A 20,308-nucleotide genomic window follows, 5' to 3' on the forward strand; every position below is an offset into this window, starting at 1 on the left:
GCTAATGATTTTTTTTTTTTTGCATTAACATTAAAATGTTTAAATGAATGCTATTGCAATAATTTATTGCATTATAATTATAACAAGCATTATAAACCCATTAACTAATTTTTTTTTTAAGTAAAAATTCTTTGCTGACATTGGGGGTAGAATTTGAAGGTCAAAAAAGATAGTGACGGACGTTAAAGCTGGTTTTCACGATGTCAAATTCAATTGCATTTGTCGTTAAAAAGGTAAAAACACATTGTCAAATGGAACTAAAAAACGGTTTATTGATTGATTTCGATCAGTGTACGTCTTCAGTCGTGCACATGTGCTGCTAAATTGACTATCTGTCCGCTTTTGGCCCATAATATGTATATGTAATCGGTATGCATCAACAATCAACATAAAAATCTGCAAATGCACACTGAGTTGCATGCACATTGCTTTTATTTTCATAAAACATCTAGCAATGTTTAAAAGAATTTTCCTGAAAATTCACATAATACATATAAGGAAGCTGAAAAAACTATTAGTAATTATTCTAAGTCCTTCCAAAAGAGGTTATTTATATATCACTTGAAAAAAAATAATGGTTTTTAATAATGCAAACGAGCAAAAGTATTAAAAATATTAGTGCATTAAAATTTTTTCATTAGCATTAGCTTGGATAATTTAATGAAAACAAATTTCATTAGCATTACATTTTCAGAATTAATGCGTTGAAATTTTTATTTGCATTACATTTCAAAAATTAATGCATAAATTTTTTGCATTAACATTATTGCTTCAAATACCGATAATGCGTAAAAAGATTAATGCATTTTTCACAACTCTGGCATGTAAATACATACCCCGTAGATAATTTCAGCCCTTTCGAAAGGCCTTCCTGAAAGTCAAGAGGCCTTTTACTTTACATTCCTTTCTCCTTTCTTTTTTATATGGAGTGGCACAAATTGAAGGACTTCTTCTTTCGGTACCTATGGAAGGCCGTCGAGAAGGGCTTTTATAGGACATACTTCAGAAGGCCCTTTGGAGGAGTTCTTTTAAAGTTGCTTCTGCAATTTATAAAAATCATACATCTTTGAAATACTTGCGTAAGGTTAATATTAAATATGTGTTATTGCAACTTAAAATATTTATTGAAATTAATTTTTAATGCTAAATAATATAAATTTATGCATTCGCGTAAATTGTAAATGTATAAGCCCTTCTAGGAGGCATGCAAGGAAGTTCTTTTTCAGTCCTTCTTGGGTAGGCCTCTTAGAATGGCTTTACTTAAGAAGGCCGACCTAAATTAATTTCTGTCATATTTATGTCCTACAATAATTTTGATCACCAGACATTTTCGGGTCAAAGTGCTGGTACGGCAAGAACAATACTAGTTGCGTTCCAGATGCTTCACGATATTCACGAAATTCACGATTTGCAGGAACAGCTGTTTTCCTCATTAATAAACATTATGGGAGGTGGTCATCTGAAACGACTTCCTGTAAAAACCTGCAAGTATGTTTAAATTCATTTTTAATGCTAAATATCATAAGCTTATACTTCGCGAAGATTGTAAATATAAAAACCCCTTCAAGAATTCTTGCAGGGAAGCACTCTCTTCATCCCTTCTTGGGTAGGCCTGTTAGAATGGGCTTCACTTAAGGCCTACCTAAATTATCTTCTGGTTATGGTTGCTATTGCACTCCGATTACTAATGCAGCCTTTTCAACCTAGAACTTTTTAAATCATCGGAATTAAATATATTGTGTAAAAAACCTCTACCTACTTTTTCCTTAGCAAATCATTCGAATTTATTAATTTTTAATTTTAACGAACTTTTTTATTCAAATTATCCTAACAAATAGTTTGTTTCAGTACACTAGGACATAGTAAGAAATAGTATGAAATTACAGGAAGTCGTTCCCGTATGCAAGAACTTCTCTCCCTGGAATCACTTTTGAGCGAGTAAGAGAGCAACTCTTCCCAGTCATAAATTACAGGATTTTGCCCGAAGTTTTTCTTCCAGCAAGCTCATGAAAAGTGTCAAACGATAGGCAGGATAAGCATTTGTAAACAAAAACAGAACGCAGTACAAGCAAAAATGGAAGTAAACAACGAAATATTTGAATATGTACGGAATGAGTGAGAGAAATTACTGCGTACGGGAATGACTTCCTGTAATTTCATAGTCAGGGTATTCATCTAAACTCGTAAATGCCTCGAAACTGTATAAACCTCGTAAACTTTTTTAATTTCGTATAGAAATCCGGTTTATTTTCGAGGTTTACACATTTACGAAGCATTTACGTGTAAAGCTTAGTATCCAGCTCTTAAGAAAAGCAAAAAGTCCATATAAAATGACGTACAAGAAATGGTTAAGAAATTTTCTTGAGTCAAATTTCCTTAAGGCAGTACGCAGTTCTTCAGAAATTTAGTACGCTTTCTACTACGGTTTTCTAAAGTTTTTTGTGAAAAAAGAGCACAAGGCAACCCAGGTTTGCAACAGAAATATATGCCCGTTCCATTATTTCTTGAGGAAAGAGTGAAGGCTCTGTTATGCATACTTGGCATTGCTTGAGAGTTGTCACATAAGGAATCTGTTAAATGAGCTTCGCGTGTAAGCGGTTACCCAACGCACAGCATTACATACGTAAAAGTCTGTTGGTTTTTGATTTCTACGTAAAAATGGTATAGCAGTGCATGCAATGCCAAGTATGCATAACAGAGCCTTGAGGCAACAGGCTGTGAGGTATAAAAAATATTAAAATTCCTTGGACACACACACGAAATAATGGCAATTTTTTCTCGACCGTTTTCTTAAGAGCTGGATACTAAGCTTTTAGATGAATACCCTGACTACTTGGGCTTGTTCGAGTTGCAATCACAACCGCAGTGTTGCGCGAATTATTAAAGTATCGTGTTCTGTGTGAATTTCTAGCAATGTATTATCAGTTGGGCAGTTGCAACAATGTTGCCATTTTTCATCAGTACGGCAGTAATGCCGCTTTTATTACGTGCCTCGAACAGGCCCCTTCTTACTATGTCCTAGTGTACTGGAACAAACTAATAGTTCGTATCAATCATTTGCATCACGAACAGAACTACTATTTGCTGGTTTTGAGTTTGTGTATTTTCTTGCATGTTTCTCAAATTGGGAGCAAATGTTGGCTTACGTTCCAAAGTTGGGTTACTGGTAAGTTACTAGATAGTGGAGTCCGGCCGAGTAATCGGCATCGGCCTTTTTTTCGCCGATTCTTTGCCGATTATTTGAAATATCTTTTCATACGTTCAGGTGAAGCGACAGAGAACAGCCAACATCAAAAAACATTTGCAGGCAGCTCACAAAAATGTATACCAAAATTCTGATTAAAAAGTTTGAAATTTTCATGAAAATAAGCAGAATTTTTCTAATTTTTTCAAACTTTGTAATCTGAATTTATATGGTGTTTGTTGTATACCAAGGATCGAAAATCTATTATTTTCAAAATTTCAATTTAAAAAGTCAGTCGGAAATAATCGGTCTTTTTAACATTTGTATATAGCAATGTGATCCTGGTTAGCCAAGGAATGTTAATCCTATATGATTTATTTTTTTTTTTTCAAAAAAATCAGCAATTAAAGTAAAAGTTAAATTATGACTTATTTTTTTCAGTCAAATATAATAGTTAAAATTTTACTTTTTTTTCGGTCAAAAATAAAAGTTAAAAATTTAGTTTACATAATGTACATAAATGTGATATTTAGTTTAGTTTATTTAGCTTCTTGGTATTTTTTCCAGTTCACAATTATAGTAATTTCACATTTGTTACGTATGATATTATTTTATGCAATATTTTCCTTAATATAATCGATCTATCAATATGTATGTACATATATTTTTATACATACATACATTGTTTGTGGTGCTTTTAGGGCCGTTTTCACCATCTCTGGTTAACACTAAGCTCCAGTTAAACAACGTTACCGACGTTACTGACTCCATACATATAACATTGGGTCAATAACGTCGTTAACGATATTTAACTGGAGATAAGTGTTAACCAGAGATGGTGAACACGACCATTAGAGTTGCAATTAACAAAATAAACCCATTTAAATATATAATAAGATGGAAAATACTATTTTTCTTAGAAAATTGCGTCGGAAGATAAAAAATTAATCAGCTGTTAATAAAACTTGCAACTTCTTGCTGGTTTTGCGTTTTCATAATCTCCGAAATTTGGTTACTGGCAAATTACTGGGTATTTTTTGCTGGAGAATACGAAAACGCAACTATAATAGTTATCGGATACGCGAATGCAACTATTATCAGTTATAAAATATACAAATATTCTATGGAAGTGAGTAGTTAGTCCACAGTAGCGATATATCGCTTGCAATAGTTTATCGCTGATAGTGATGATGTAGACTTTGTAGGGGAAGGCACAGCGATCGTGACTACCTACATATGCTTGAAATGTAGATGGCGCCAAAAATGTATACTTGTAGATCCTCTGCAGCATACTTCACTCATTTCATTTTAGAACACATGTGATTGAAACTAAAATTAGAAACCAAACTACTGTAGGCGTATACAAGAAGGTAATAAATTCTTAAAATGGGTTTGATAACGGCGTCGTGATTATTTTCATAACAATTTAATAAAGCTACGATATATGTACGTTACATAACAATATATTTTATGTTACTTTCAATAGGTTCTTTCAGGAGATACTGTTGTGATTCGAGCCCAAAAAGGTGCGCCACCTCCGGAGAAACAAATCACTTTCTCGTATGTTCTCGCTCCTAAGCTGGCCCGTCGTCCAGGTGCAGGTGGTGATGAAACAAAAGATGAACCCTGGGCTTGGGAGTCGCGTGAATTTCTACGGAAGAAACTAATTGGTGAAGAAGTCTTATTCTCATTTGAGAAGCCTGCCAATTCCAATCGTGAGTATGGTTTTGTCTGGCTTGGAAAAGATGCCGAAACCGGAGAGAATATGGTCGAAACTATGGTACGCGAAGGTTTCGTGACCGTCCGTCGCGAGGGCAGACCATCTAGCGAACTTCAACGCCTCATCGAGCTAGAAGATCAAGCTAAGTCGGCAAATAGGGGCAAGTGGTCACATGTGCCACCTGTAGAAAAAGTCCGTCATATTAAATGGACACAGGAGAACCCCGCTCACTTAGTTGAATATTATGGTGGAAAGCCTGTAAAAGCAATTATTGAACATGTCCGAGATGGATCGACGGTTCGTGCCTTCTTGCTGCCCGAATTCCAATACATAACTTTGATGATTTCGGGTATACGTTGCCCAGGAGTTAAACTTGATGCAGATGGCAAGCCAGATCTGAGTGTGAAAATTCCATTTGCCGACGAGGCAAGATTCTTTGTGGAGTCGCGTTTATTGCAACGTGATGTAGAAATCCGCCTAGAGTCCGTAAATAACTCAAATTTTATTGGCACGATTATATTTCCAAAAGGAAACATTGCCGAATCTTTGCTGCGCGAGGGCTTGGCTAAATGTGTTGACTGGTCAATGGCAGTCATGAAGAGCGGTAAGTTTTGAAATATTCATCATAGTGCTTTGTGTGTAAATTTTTGGAATGATGAAGTCATAATAAGGTGTAATTGGTAGCCACGTGTTTGCCGTAATTTAGATAAAAGAAAGGCAGTGCTGCCAATCCCGTTGAAAAAAGTAGGCGTGGCCGGCCCCTTTTTAAAGATTTTAATGGTATACAATTTTTGGGTTGGAGTAAGAATGAAATTTTTGAAATATTACAAAGCTTATATATCGAAAAATATTGAGCTGATATGGTTGGAAAGGTAATTAAAATATCTTCATCTAATATAAATGCTTATATATAAATTACAGTTTATTAAATAAAATGAATATTTTTCTTAGAAAAATACATTGTTAACTACATACATATATACTGAAATATGTTTATTTAAAAGAGCATAAAAATACCTTTAATTCGATATATAATTTTTATATAGTTAGTTGCCTGTAGTGTAGTGCTTAGCAGTGCGCGCTATGGATTCAAGGCCGGTTCCACCCGCCTTAAAAAAAAAAAAAAATCCAATAGCGGTCGCCCCTCGGCAGGCAATGACAAACCTCCGAGTGCCAATCTATTATTATTTAATATTTTTTTCGATCTACCAATATCACCTTGTATGAATTCGCCTTGTCCAATATGCATGCACGACTTAACTTTCCGACTGCTCATACATACATATACATATTTACATATCGGCGCCTGGGTAAAAGTTTGTCGTATGTTAATTTCGGCAGGTTGTGGGAAATCGCGATTGAAATTTGGAATACAGTGGGCTTGTTCGAGTAGCAATCACAACCGCAGTGTTGCGTGAATTATTAAAGAATCACGTTCTGTGTGAATTTCCAGCAATGTATTTTCAGTTGGGCAGTTTCAACAGTGCTACCATTTTTCATCAGTACGGCAGTATTGCCGCTTTTATTAAGTGCCTCGAACAGGCCAAATTTCTCAAAAATGCGAACATATATTTTCTCCGAAGTCTCTGCAAATGTTACTAGTTCACAAAATTCTTAAATTATTCGATTTTTAATGTGTTATTAGTTTTGAGTTTATGAAGGATTTTCTTTAGTAAAATTTTGTCGTAAGCGTCATTTGTCCACAATTTGGCAGCCACTTTGTATGAAATACGACAAAATGTGATCAAAATTTCTACTAAATTAACGACACTTTTTACTCAATATCTCGGAAACTAAAGGAGATATCCAAAAATGGAGAATGCCATTTTTAAGATATTGATTGGTTTAATATGGCTGCATCACTAACTAAAATTTTACTTAATTATAGAAAAAATTGTAGTCAATATCTCGGAAACTAAAGGAGATATCTGAAAACTGATACTTCATCTAGAACTAAAAATCGTCAAAATGGCGCTTACGACAATCTTTTACCCAGGCGACGATATGTATTCCGCAGTGGTGTGGTAAGCAGTGCGCGCTTCCACTCCGCAGGGCCTGGGTTCAAGCCCTGGTCAAAGCAACAGCGAGTGCTTTATAAAAAAAAGAACCATTTCCACCAAACTCATTTATGCAACATCACATACGCGGTTTTGTACTTTAAACGACGAAATGTATGTATGTATGTACTTAAAAGTCGCGCATTACAATGTGTTACTTGTGCAGTTTTTTGCTATGTCATTAATATGCTCTTGCTTAACATAATGTGATGCGAAATCAAATAGACGGAATCCAAGATGTTGATGCTTTTAAAAAGTTAAGCGACAAGATCATTTCACCCCGTCAACATATAAACATATCTACTATAATTCAACTATTTTGTATTGACAGCAAAGCATAATCAGGGAGGTTCTGCAATTCACTTCCGAGTGAATTTGAGTCGGATTCGCGTAGAATTCAAATTGACAGGGATTGAAATTCACTCGGAAGTGAATTGTAGAACCTGCCTGAATATTTTGATATAAGCTTACAAATTTGTACAATGTTCTCTAAACTAACGCCACTCTATGTCCTACATAGGTGCCGATAAGTTGCGTGCTGCCGAACGAACTGCTAAGGAGAAACGTCTGCGCTTGTGGCAAGATTACCAATCAAAGGCACCCACTGTGAATGCCAAGGAAAAGGATTTCACCGGTACAGTTGTAGAAGTTTTTAATGGAGATGCCATAAGCGTGCGTTTGTCAAATGGCCAAGTCAAAAAGGTATTCTTTTCTTCGATTCGACCACCACGTGACAATCGTTCTGTCGTCGGTGCTGATGGTGAGGTTGTGCTGCCTCCACGCGGCAAGAACTACCGCCCACTTTATGAGATTCCTTTCATGTTTGAAGCACGTGAATTTTTGCGCAAGAAACTCATCAATAAGAAAGTCCAATGCAATTTGGATTACATTTCGCCTGCACGCGATAATTTCCCTGAGAAGTATTGCTATACCGTATTAGTCGGCGGACAAAATGTGGCTGAGGCTATGGTCGCAAAGGGTTTGGGCCACTGCGTACGTCATCGGCAAGACGATGATCAGCGCTCTTCTGTATATGATCAGCTGTTGGCTGCCGAAAGCCAAGCCATCAAGGGCCAAAAGGGCATATTTGGTAAAAAGGATAATGCGCCATTGCGTATCAATGACCTGACTGTGGATCATTCCCGTATCAAAGTACAGTATCTACCATCTTGGCAACGGGCACTACGAACCGAAGGTATTGTTGAGTTTGTCGCTAGTGGTTCACGTTTGCGTTTATACGTGCCCAAGGATAGTTGTTTGGTAACATTCCTGCTCGCTGGTATTTCATGTCCGCGTTCCTCTCGTCCGGCATTAAACGGTGTTCCCGCTCAAGATGGCGAGCCTTATGGTGAGGAGGCGCTAGCCTTCACGCGTGACCGCGTTCTACAAAGGGATGTGTCGGTACATATTGATACCACCGACAAGGCTGGATCTTCTGTTATTGGTTGGCTTTGGACTGATAGCAATGTAAACTTGTCAGTCGCATTGGTTGAGGAAGGCCTCGCTGAAGTACATTTTAGCGCTGAGAAATCTGAATATTACCGTCAACTAAAGAATGCCGAAGATCGTGCAAAGGCAGCCAAGAAGAATATATGGGCAAATTACGTAGAACAGGTCGTGGAAGAGAAGCCGGTTGTTGTTGAAGAAGAGAAAGATGAAAAGGCACCCGTGGAACGTAAGGTGAACTATGAAGATGTTATTGTTACCGAGATTACAGCCGATTTGACATTCTTTGCGCAAGCCGTAGAGAATGGCGCGAAATTGGAAGCGATGATGGCCAAGTTGCACGCAGATTTCCAAGCGAACCCGCCAATAGTTGGCGCTTACACGGCGAAGCGAGGTGACGTTTGCGCAGCACAATTCTCTGCCGACAACCAGTGGTACCGAGCCAAGGTGGAGCGTGTACAAGGCAATAATGCTACTGTACTCTACATCGACTATGGAAACAAGGAGGTAAGTTTCGCAGAACCGGTTGTTGTAACGGCTACTCAGCCCTGCCTAAATCCTATAAACATATTTGCATAAGTCTCCTGTGGCAAGCTCCTTAGATCCGTTACCGTTTCAAAGCGTAACGCATGAGTCATAAGCTTGCAAAATCAAAAAGCGAGAAGAACGAGCATATTTGTTATACATTGCTTGATTAATGCTTGTCATAAGCATAAACTCCATCGTCAATATGGCTGTAGCGTATTTGATTTGGATCGCTGGACACGGTTGATAGCGCAAAAACAATATTTTTTTGTTATATTGTGTCTTAATGCCGTAGAAAGTGAAACAATTTTAACGCTAATGGCAGATAATAGAGGATCAAAATATGTGTATGGCTAGCTCATTTTTTACGCAACACTACCATATCTAATATTTTATTCTTTGTCATATTTGTTCTTTTTTTTTGTTATCTATTATGCTCACAAACTAAGGTTATTTTAATATTTTTAGACTGTGCCTACAAATCGTTTGGCATCCCTGCCTTCTGGTTTTACCAGCGATAGGCCGTACGCCACCGAGTACGCGCTCGCTTTGGTTCAGCTTCCCTCCGATAATGAAGACAAGGAAGAGGCTCTTCGCTTGTTTGCCGAAGACGTGCTTAACCGCACTGTTAAACTAAATGTGGAACTAAAACCTGCAACTGGGCCGGCATTAGCAACTGTGCATGATGCAGCCACCAATGCCGATATTGGTAAACAATTGGTAGCTGACGGTTATGTGTTAGCCGAGAAACGTCGTGAACGTAAGCTAAAAGATTTGGTGGAGCAGTACAGAGCAGCCCAGCAAACTGCATTGGCTGCGCATTTGGGCATCTGGAAATATGGTGACATCACCCAAGATGATGCGCCTGAATTCAGCCGCTAAAACGGACGTGCGCGATAGCGTTTTAAATGTTTGTCTGCCACATACCCGCCCTTCAAAACAACAACATTCATAGTTACATGCATACATACATGAAAGAGATAATGATGAAATTAAACTGAGGTATAGTAAGAAGAAAAACAGTAAAATGACGAGAACTGATTTAAAAAACACTATAGTTGAATAAACAACTAGTAGAGATTCATCAAGTAAATGAAGTAATAGGAAGAACCCAGAATATACATACATGTACACTATATATGTACACTTCAAAAGCGACGCAGTTGTGCATTTAAAATTAAGACAAAAACTTCTTTGTACACAGTGCAACAACGTCGACAATAAATACACTCCACAGCTGGACTTAAAGATCAATGTCTTATATTGCCAATGTAGAAGTATCTAGACGAGCTTCGCATTTAAATACATAACTTCCATGGCCACGAAAATTGTAAAACAAATAAATAAAATCCAAAATTTTTTTATGACAAATTGTTCTATTATGGTATGTCTAATATCCTAAAGCTTCCCTATGGAAATCGGAAACAATTAAAAGAAGTATAGAAGGAGAATTGAAAAATTTAAATACCATGCTGCGCACTCACGTCTATTATTGCTTATGTATGCTGTTAAATCTTAAAAAATATAAGCAGTTTGACGTTTAACTACAAAACTATTAAAAAACCATTTAACATTTATGATTATATATTTTTCTTTGCTATAATTTTTCATTAAAAAATTGAGAACATGCTTTTATGAATTCAATTCATTGTTTTTTCTAAATAATCTTTAAATCAATAAATTACAAATACAGCCAATCTATATTATGCAATATAAAAATAAAAATATTAAATAAAAGCACATTAGGTAGAGGGTTAGTGTGGGTTAAGTCCTAAATGTAAAAAAAAACACAAAGCATCTCTTTTATTTCTAAACCTTAGTAGATTGTATTGTCAAATGTGCGCAACCACGGTTAGATGATAGTTTTCAACTAGGTTGCGCCGATTAACCTTTTCTTCTAGTGCGATTCGGAAATAAAAAAGGTTTTTCCTTTGTATTTTTAACCGACTTCAAAAAAGGTTGACGTTATCAATTCGTCAGAATATTTTTGTTTATTGTTGCCGCATAACTTTGGACCATGTTAACCGATTTCTATTTCTTTTTTTTTTTTTAAGGAAAGGTGGTACTCAGGTGGTCCCATACTAATTTGGCTTAGATCCGATAATTGAATCATGCAAGAATTAACGGTACTCTTAAAATTTTATATGAGAATTGAAGTCGGTTTTGTTTTTTGCTTAAAAATTACTTGTTACATTTAGGGCTTCACCCTGTGGAACTAAGTTTCTTCAACTTTAAGTTCAGAAATGAAATCTGAGTCTTTCTTTTACTGCGATTCGAAAAGTAAAGAAATCATCGTGCTCTATTCGCGTTAGGTGCATTCAATATAAAAAAATGTTTACGAATTGTTACTAGTACTTGGCAAGTTCTTACTGGAAATGCATTCAATAACCCAAAATATTTGCAAGAGATTGCGAATTCGAGAACGTAACTCGAGAGAGCTGCAAAATCTTGCAAGTAACAATTTTACTAGCAGGAATTTGCAGGAGTCAAAAGGTAAGGTTATGTTTTAAATTCAAATGTAAACAAACTGTTTAAGAGAATGATTTGATGAAACATAAGGTGTGTACTCGTATTGAGAGGACAAAATTCTCCAACAGCAAAAGTTCTGAGAATTTAGCAGCATTCGCTCTCAAATAGACGAAATATCAACAGAAGTACGAGAACGCAAAATTTGCAAAAACTTGCAACCTTCGAAACAGCTGACCACTTGCACAGTGGCCCTTGTGATTAATTTGGCAATTCATTTTCTACTTGGTACATTTTCCCCAGATTAGGCATTTTATACAATTGAATAGTTTTGGATAAGAAAAACCTTTTTAAAATACAGATTAATTATATCGGAATGAATAAGTTATTTTTCTCATAATTATTTGTGATATCACATGGTGACGCATTCAAAAACAAGAGTATCTCCTCCATACACCCATCACTGATCAAAAAAAATGTAATAGATATAGCTACAGATGAAGCTTTAAAATTATAAAATTTTCATTTCAACAATCAACCTACCAAAACCGAAAACTTCAGAAAAAAAAAACATTTAGCATGCTGCATTTAAGTATATTTTGGTATATTTAAACGAAAATTATGGTACAAACGAAAAATGTCATACGGCAACCATAGTCAGCACACAAAAGTTAGTAAATTTAATAAGCACAACATTTGTTGAGTTTATTTTTCGTTAATTTGCTATTAATCTCCAGTTTGTTTACTTGCAGAAATTTGCAGCTCTCTTTCACATTTTGCTCTCTCAATTTCCCCTACTTTGCAAGTTTTTTGGGTACGAGAACGCAAAACCAGTAAAAGTTTGGAACAAATGCACAATACCTACAAATCTCGAATTAAAAAAAAAAAATAGGATCGATGGAGACCATTGAGGTGAACATAACGGTATATTTATTTTTTTTGGGGAGGGAAACAACAACTACAACAATTATTAAAGGTCAAAGTTCAAGTTAAGCATTTTCTTAAATTAATATTTCTCGAAAACCTCTTCAAGGAATTGGACAATTTTGATGTCATTTGATAGAGAATTTAATTCTTTCTTTGATATACATATTTATACATATATCTTTTTATAGTTTTCACAAAAATCGAATTAATGTGGAAAAAAAGTATACAGGGTTTTTGTGTATAAACTTCTTTTTGCGTAGGCGGCCTTCGGCCGCACTTATGAATTATAACCCTCACAAATTAGAATTCTCTTTCTGTGTTGCGAAGAAAAGGCGCTGAACACCTTTTGCAGAGAACACCTTTCTGCGTAGGCGGCCTTCGGCCGCGCTTATGGATTATAACCCTCACAAAGTAGAATTCTTTTCTGTGTTGCGAAGAAAAGGCACTGAACAGCTTTTTTTATATATATGTATATCAAATTAAATTATCTACCAAATGACCTAAAAATTTTCCAAATCCTTGAAGAGGTTTTCGAGAAATATTAATTTTAAAAAATGCTTAATTTAAACTTTGACCTTTAATAATTGTTGTTGTTGATTCCCAAAAAAATATATATATATGGTTACGCTCACCTCAATGATCTTCATCGATCCCAATACGATTTTTTTTAATTTGAGAATTGTAGGTATTCTACATTTATGCCAAAAGTTTACTAAAACTTTAGATAGTTGGGCGTACGAGTACACTCCTATAATTAGTGAAATGAAATGTGAAAACTTTAAATCTATTGAATATTTTTTTATGACGATGGGAACTATTCATAATTAAAAAGTAAATTGCGCGCCAACACTTAACCTATAGAAAGGGACAAAAGTTGCAAGTTTTTACTAGTTTTGCGTTAATAACTTTCTGAAAATTTTCTCTTGCTCTGAATTTTACTCTCCAATTTTCTATCACGCTCTCGCTGCAAGTACTTACTGGAAAAGTTATTGAATTGACCTATTGTATCGTAAGCGGCACTGTAAGTTGCATTCAATTTTCGATCTTCGCTTGTTATCGAAGCTGCACTTGTTGCATAGAGTGATTTTCCCTTGGATTTCAAGGTTTTTGCTGTTGTTGTTGTAAGAGCATACAAATTCCCCAAAGAGTTTTTGGGGAGTGTTACTGGAGTGACAGTCCTTGGCCAGATATAAATCTGGGTCGTTCCGGTAACCGTAGACCCGACAGTTATGGGTCATTCTCAGAACATAATTTAGGTAGGCCTTCTTAAGTAAAGCCATTCTAAGAGGCCTTTTTAAGTGAGCAAGAAAGTAAGTAAAAATAATTGAAAAAAGGTTTTCTGAGGCAATGGCAAACCTCCGCGTTTATTTCTACCATAAAAAACTGCTTTTCATAAAAATACAACCGTCATGCGGAGTCGGCGTAAAACGGTAGGTCCCTCTTTGTGTGACAACATCAAGGCGCACGCTACAAATCGGAGGAGAAGCTCAGCCAAACACTAACATATGTGTAAGCGTCAATCTATTATTATTATTAAGATAAATAAGGAGAGCGGTCAGTTAACAGAGCCAACTAAATTTAACGGACTGAGCATTTTGATCAATATATTGCGCACCGTCTTCAAAAGAGTCAACTCAAAATAATACGTTCGTCAGAAAATGCGAAAAACTATTTCGTAGCACATGCTACTCATATGGGCAACGGGGACTTTACCTTAGGTTTTCTTTTAACAAATTAAAACAAATTTGCTCCAGCTTTTGCTGAAAGGTAAATAAAGCTCTGTACATTTTTAGCGCATAATTTCAAAAATGCTAAATTTTGAGTTACGACTCTTTTGTCGTTTTAGAAAATGAAACACTGAAGACAATCTGCATTTTCTTGAGCAAATGAATTTATCTTTATTTCATAAAGTTATGAATTAGCATACATAACCCAGTGGGAATTAAGAGCACGTAATAATACCTTATTAGCAACTTACTCTTCACCTGGCAGTCATTACCATTTCCCTGCCGAACGTCCCTTACTTTTACAAAGGCATGGCCGCCTTATGTAAGTAGGAATTTAGAATGTACATTTGGTATCAGAGATACTTCTGAGCCGCTTTACAAAGTAAGTTACGTGTAATGCAGAGCAGTCGCTCGGAGTAGTTCTGTGCTTGGAAATAACTTCGGCTGCACGTTATTTTGCAACTGACAACGTAATGTGTCTTCGGAGGTGTTCATTTTGCCCTTTACTAGTAGATGACATTGGTCATGATGACAATTTTGGTACTAAAAACTGAAAGAAAACATGGCTTACCTCGCAAGGTGCTTACCTATTTTCCCAGTGGGAAAAAATCATCTTCAAATGTATGTGTAAAGGCTCAGTTCGTGTCATCGACACGAGACCGATTAGAGAATTACCCTAGTTATCTAATGTAGAAATCAAAACTTCTCTAGCGTTAGAGACTGTGTTTGCCGGGCATAACTTTGTACAATATTTCACAGTTGTATATGGTTATAGCGAACAATCAAAACTCAACAAATGCATCAATAATCGTTTACCGAGCTGCAAAGAGAACTTGAGGCATTTTTCCCTCCTTTGCTATGCTCTGTTAGCCATAATTTTAATGTGTTTGGCCCACCTTGATACCAATACCCCTAGACCATTTAAGGAATTAATTTATATTTTAAATTGCATTGCCATCGTTATTGGAACTATGCTGAACGTTTCAAGTCTAGCTTGCCGGGAAGTTAATTTAAAAGCTTGTAAAAATAGCAGGTTTTCAGCTTTTTCTTTTATAATTTTATTCGCAGAAAATAATACCAATATTTGTAAAGAACTTGCCATTTGATAATCGTAAAGCAACAAGCATAAGTGCCTAAAATAATGTATAACCTGCGGAGTCGGAACTCGAATTTTCTTTTCTCTTCTGCAGGGAAAATTCTTTTCATTGAAAATTTGAACTTAAGACTTTTTCTCGAAAAAAAAAATAAATCTCCGAGAAATCGTCGGCAATATTTGGAATTGGTCTATATGTATATGTATTATACGCAGATAAAGAAACGTCTTCTCAGTGTAGAATTAACTCACATGAAATTGTTGAAGTTAACTGACTGAATGATTCTGAGGGACACATGTGGGGCTGGGTTAGCTCCAAACTGCTTTTACCCTGTGGTCGTGCATATAAAATGTATAGAAATTGTAAAAAACTTTTTTTACTTTTCATTTTAATATCATTTTTTAAAAACGTATGTAAATGATAAATTTACAACTTTTTTACAGTGCAATACACTTATCACATTTTAACTTAGCGCCTAAAAACAGGCTTCGACCATCGTAGGCCTTTTTCATTTCCTTTTGTACAACATTTATAATACTCAGATATGCATTATGCCATATACACTCACTGGTTGTATCCCTGCTCTTCTGTTGATTGAGTAGTCTAAAAGGTATTTTCAAATGAGTACTATTTTTTTATATCTATTTGTAGAACTGACCTGCATAGATAAATCAGAGGTGTATAAAGCCTATCAATTTCGTGTGCCTTGACCATTTCCTCAGCATGAGATGCAATCAAGTTGATATCATATGTTTCTGGCACATTTGTACTTTTTACCCAAGCTAACAGTAATTCCATGCAATTTGCTTGCATGAATAAGTTATCAGGAGATACTTGTGTTCTAGGACTTTTTTCAACATCACTGCCAGTTTCTTGGCCATATTTTTCCCCTGCAGTTCCATCTGCGGATATGCTCGGTGGATGCAGAAAATCCTTTTCAACTTCCACACGCAACGATTGAGGCAATGCATCCAAAAATTCCGGATCTATATACATCGTTGATTTAGTCTCTTTCAATGTGTGTTTCTTGTGCTCTTTTTCTTGCGCCTTGCGCTGCTGTTTCAGCTGAGCTGCTTTAGATGTGGATGGCTGAAAATCGCTCTCATTTAAAGACCGACATAGTATTTCGCTCTCAGCTAACTTTTGTGAGGAACTGCTATGAGCTTGTAATATTTCGGCACGGATATCCAAAGGCAGAGCCGCAAAAACGTCGGGATCTATATCTTTGGGTATGGTGACACTAATACCCAAATGGACACTAGGCAAATCAGGCTGCTTAGCAGCGGCCTTTTGCATTAAATCTAATATATCTGGCCCTTTTTTAGATTTTTTCTCAAATAAACTGCCAACGGGTCTGCCACGAGTACGTTTCCCCATGAGTTTACTAGTCACCTCGTCATTTTGTACATTTAAAGGTGCATTACGGTTTGATATCTCATTTTCATTCTTTGTGGCACTGCCGTTGCTGTTATCATTTTGGATTGGACCTATGATCTCTAAATAATTGATTCTTATTATGAAGAAAAGCTAGTCTATAATATGTAAGATTAAATTACACTGGATCACAAATTTTAATTTGGTTTTTGTTCTCCAGACGCCACTATCCAATTTCTATGTAGAATTGTTCGATGATTCCGAAATTCGGAATTGGATAGTGGCATCCATAGAACATTTTTGCTGTAAACCAGTGTTATTTACCTTTTTGCTTTCCTGCCACCTTGCTAAACATATTCAGTATAACATTATTTTTTCGTTCTTTATTCTCGTTAGGATCATTTAGTTTAGAAAGTTGGATACCAATGCCACGCAGCTCGTTTGGCGAAAGTTCCAAAGCCTTCATAGTTGTTAACACTGTACGTGTAATCGTATCTAGGTCGCAAGTGTAATCCGATAATGAAACTGATTTTGTTATATGATCACAAACTCCATGACCCATAAATTTAGCAGCCTCTCGTGGTGCGTCCTTGGCGCGCACCATTAATTTAAGCGTAATACATTTCGTCCTGCGTTTTATATCGCTCAGACGGATATGTACTTCGGTGCATAATTGCCGAAGAAACGTTTCTAGCTCACTAGATTCTTTAAAGCGAATGCCATAATTCACTTCCGCTGAAACGGATTTACGTATCTGAAAAAAAAATCTTTAAGCTTTGCATATACTTTAGACATTTCTTACCTGTCCATAGATAAGGGGACGGCTGTCGATACCACGGCAAAATTGATAAAGTGTTTCCCCAAACTTCTTGCCAACATGCATTTGTAATTTTGACAACGAAACCTTTTGAAGATCCCCACATGTTACTAAATTGTTCTGCTTCAATGTATAGGCAGTGCTGCTTCCAACCCCGGGCAAATCTTTTATATTTATATCAGCCATATATTCCTCGGCACCATCTGGACGTAAGAGGTACTGACCATCTGGTTTAGCGCGTTTGGTAGCCATGCGAGCTTGCAACCTAAATGTGATATATTTACGCAAAATACTAAACTAACTAAACTAAACGTATGTACTTATTTCCACCAACACCTGCAGAACATGGACATCCAGTTTTTGTGCGAACTTCTTCACGCACATAAAATACGAAATCCACGGGATCCACTTTAATTTCATCTAATACATCCGCTAGATCAACAAACATTTCATCACAACTGACTGCCTCGATATTTAATGTGTACTGAGCTATGGTATCATATAAAGTGTGCGAAACTTCGCGATAACCTTCAAAGTCATATGGTATTGTCTTTAACTCAGGACATAAATTTAAAGCTTGTCCTACAAACATGCCATTACGAATGCCTCTTGCACGAGCTTCATAACTACATGAAGCTATCTCAGAAAGAGACATTTTAGCTTCGAAACCGCTGCGCACCTTATCTGATAGTATATTATTGTGTAGGTGTTCTTCAAAACGCTTTGCAAACAATTCTCCTTCGATTTTGCGGTCAACGCCAGGATGAATAGGTACTGCGTTGGCACTTGCCCCACCTATAAATTAGAGCCCAAGTAAATTTTGTGCAGTTTACATCTCAAACTCATTGTAACATAATTTTCCCAAATGTTTTTGGATACGTTACTGGCGAAATTTCTATTACAAATAAATTAAACCCACCTCACGGTTACCAAATTACTCGTAATATACAAAAATCTAAGCACCTTTGGAATGTGTGACAGCCACTGGTTGACCCTTCAGTTCCGGATGTTTGCGTAGTCCCACCGAAACAAAGAAGCAGTCCATGTCAATATGCATGACCCATGAAATTGACGGAATATTGGTGTTGGAGTTTGGAAGTAGCCGCTGCTTTAATTCTGAGCGCGCTAGAAACTTTTTTGAGCCTTGCTGATCACGTAAATCAGAAAGGTATTGCTTAAAACCTGCGCCTAGCGTTGCAATGTGGTGTAATCGGGAATTATTGTAAAATTCCGAAAGAAACTTTGGATCTACAGCAGTACGTGCGAAATCCTTTTCAATTTGATTGTTATCAGTTTTCAGAGCTGTGTTGTCTTTACTTTTGATTTCATTTGCATCTTTGACAAGTTTGGCCTGATTTTTTGTTTCATCTTTATTTTTCTCAAAGGCTAAACGTGGCTGGGATTTATTTTGGTTTGTATACAATAGATACCTTGTGTAAGAAAGAATACGCATTTCTTTTACGCAGTCCACGACCCACTGAGGACTTATAATTTTACCAGTGTTCATATTTCGTACTTTTACATCCGGCAAATTCGAAGCGATAATGTAAGTGGTATGTGATCGTTCATAATGATGGTAGGTACCACCGTGCACCATCATAATACGTTTCAGTTCATCCGCTGAAGGAATAGTTAGACCGTTGACGTAAATTGATATTCCAGCAAACAAATTTGAACGTCGATAGGGGTTACTAGAAGCTGAAAATTGCTCTTCCAGCTTGGTAATTTTGGCTTCCATATAGCCGCCCTATACAAAATAGATATATGTACATATATATATATTTTTTAGAAAGCAATTATATTAATTTTTACCCATTGTTCGAATCCATTTGCATTCATATTTTAAGCCAGTATTCTATTTATTTTAATTGATCTAAATCCAATAAATTACTCAGGCGGAAGGTACAATGAATACCCCTTGCTGAAGCGCGATTTTTCAGATGATTGTTTACTAGGGATTCGCGATACCGATACGATATTCAATATATCAATATCGTTGTTCAACATATCGGTTAATTTATGTCGATATCAGGTGTTGCGATACGATATCGATACAATATTTTGTTTCGATATTTGAAATATCGGAAAATTTTCTCCACGTTCTCTAGGCTTCTGAAGTGAAAATAAAATTGAGTAAGGGTGGGTAACTCTGTAAATTTTGGTGTGCTGACTCAGTAACTCCAACTCACTTTAATGAGTCAGCACAGTGAGCTGGCACAAGTGTGCTATCGCACAATTGGTATGTACATCGAAATTATTGATGATGTTAGTAATCGAAATCGATTTAGAAATGGTTATCCTTAGCTTCTGTTCGTAGCTGGCCGGCAAAATTTTAGAAAGCTGATTTCAACTGGTGAGTTCATTTGCAAAATAATTCCAAATTGCAAAATAATGTATGTATTATCTTCTAGCCCAGTTATGCATACTTAGCATTGCTTGAGAGTTGTCACATAAGAATCTGTTAAATGGGCTATGCATGTAAGCGGTTACCCAACGCATAGCACTTCACATGTAGAATTCTGTTTGGTTTTGATTTTTACGTAAAAATGGTATAGCAGTGCAAGTATGCATAACTGGGCTATTCGCCTTGCTTCTTTTTAAATTTGGTAGTCGTATATTCAATTGATGGTTAGTCTAGTGATGCCATCTATTATGGTACTTTTTGGAAGATCGTATTGTGTGAATGTGTCAGCTCATCAATTGAGTTACCACATCGACACAGTTCTAAACAATGCAAGCCGCACCGAGCTATGCAAGTGTCAGCACATCAACTGAGTTACCATATCGACTCTGTAGCACACTGAGCTATACATTGTCAGCACATAAACTGAGTTACTGAGTTACAAATTTTTTCAGATGTGAGTCTGAGCGTGCGGCACAGTTCTAAGAGTCAGCACAGTAACTCAGCACAGTGCTGAGTTACCCACCTCTAAAATTGAGTACATAGTAGGAAAATGTGTTCGTTCTCGCA

At 36.4% G+C, this 20,308-nt stretch overlaps 2 protein-coding genes across 2 annotated transcripts in view; one reads left to right on the forward strand and one right to left on the reverse strand.

The window, feature by feature from the left end:
• Positions 1–10,509, forward strand: part of LOC118747248 (staphylococcal nuclease domain-containing protein 1) — a 17,249-nt gene extending 6,740 nt beyond the window's left edge. Inside the window, exons 2-4 of the mRNA XM_036481233.1 lie at positions 4,671–5,508; positions 7,482–8,914; positions 9,401–10,509. Coding sequence (XP_036337126.1) covers positions 4,671–5,508; positions 7,482–8,914; positions 9,401–9,814 — 2,685 coding nt within the window. The 3' untranslated portion in view covers positions 9,815–10,509. The remainder of the gene's footprint in view (positions 1–4,670; positions 5,509–7,481; positions 8,915–9,400) is intronic.
• A 4,435-nt stretch (positions 10,510–14,944) lies between these two features.
• Positions 14,945–19,437, reverse strand: LOC118747247 (DNA repair protein REV1). Its single transcript, XM_036481232.1, has 7 exons — positions 19,150–19,437; positions 18,301–19,084; positions 17,658–18,132; positions 17,323–17,602; positions 16,845–17,274; positions 15,805–16,642; positions 14,945–15,749 (listed from the first exon to the last, which is right to left on the reverse strand). The coding sequence occupies exons 1-7, from the start codon at positions 19,174–19,176 to the stop codon at positions 15,584–15,586; spliced, it is 3,000 nt and encodes a 999-aa protein (XP_036337125.1). The 5' UTR covers positions 19,177–19,437; the 3' UTR covers positions 14,945–15,583.
• Positions 19,438–20,308: the final 871 nt, after the last annotated feature.

Source organism: Rhagoletis pomonella, unplaced genomic scaffold (genome assembly GCF_013731165.1).
Source record: "Rhagoletis pomonella isolate Grant_MI unplaced genomic scaffold, Rhpom_1.0 Rhpom_scaffold_00011, whole genome shotgun sequence".
NCBI classification, from domain to species: Eukaryota; Metazoa; Arthropoda; class Insecta; order Diptera; family Tephritidae; genus Rhagoletis; species Rhagoletis pomonella.

Coding starts and splice junctions, on each gene's coding strand:
- LOC118747247 (XM_036481232.1), bottom strand. CDS start 19,176: ATGAATGCAAATGGATTCGAACAATGG. Junction 17,275..17,322: donor GTCCCCTTATCTATGGACAG/GTAAGAAATGTC, acceptor TTTTTTTTTCAG/ATACGTAAATCCGTTTCAGC. Junction 16,643..16,844: donor GGTGGCAGGAAAGCAAAAAG/GTAAATAACACT, acceptor TCAATTATTTAG/AGATCATAGGTCCAATCCAA.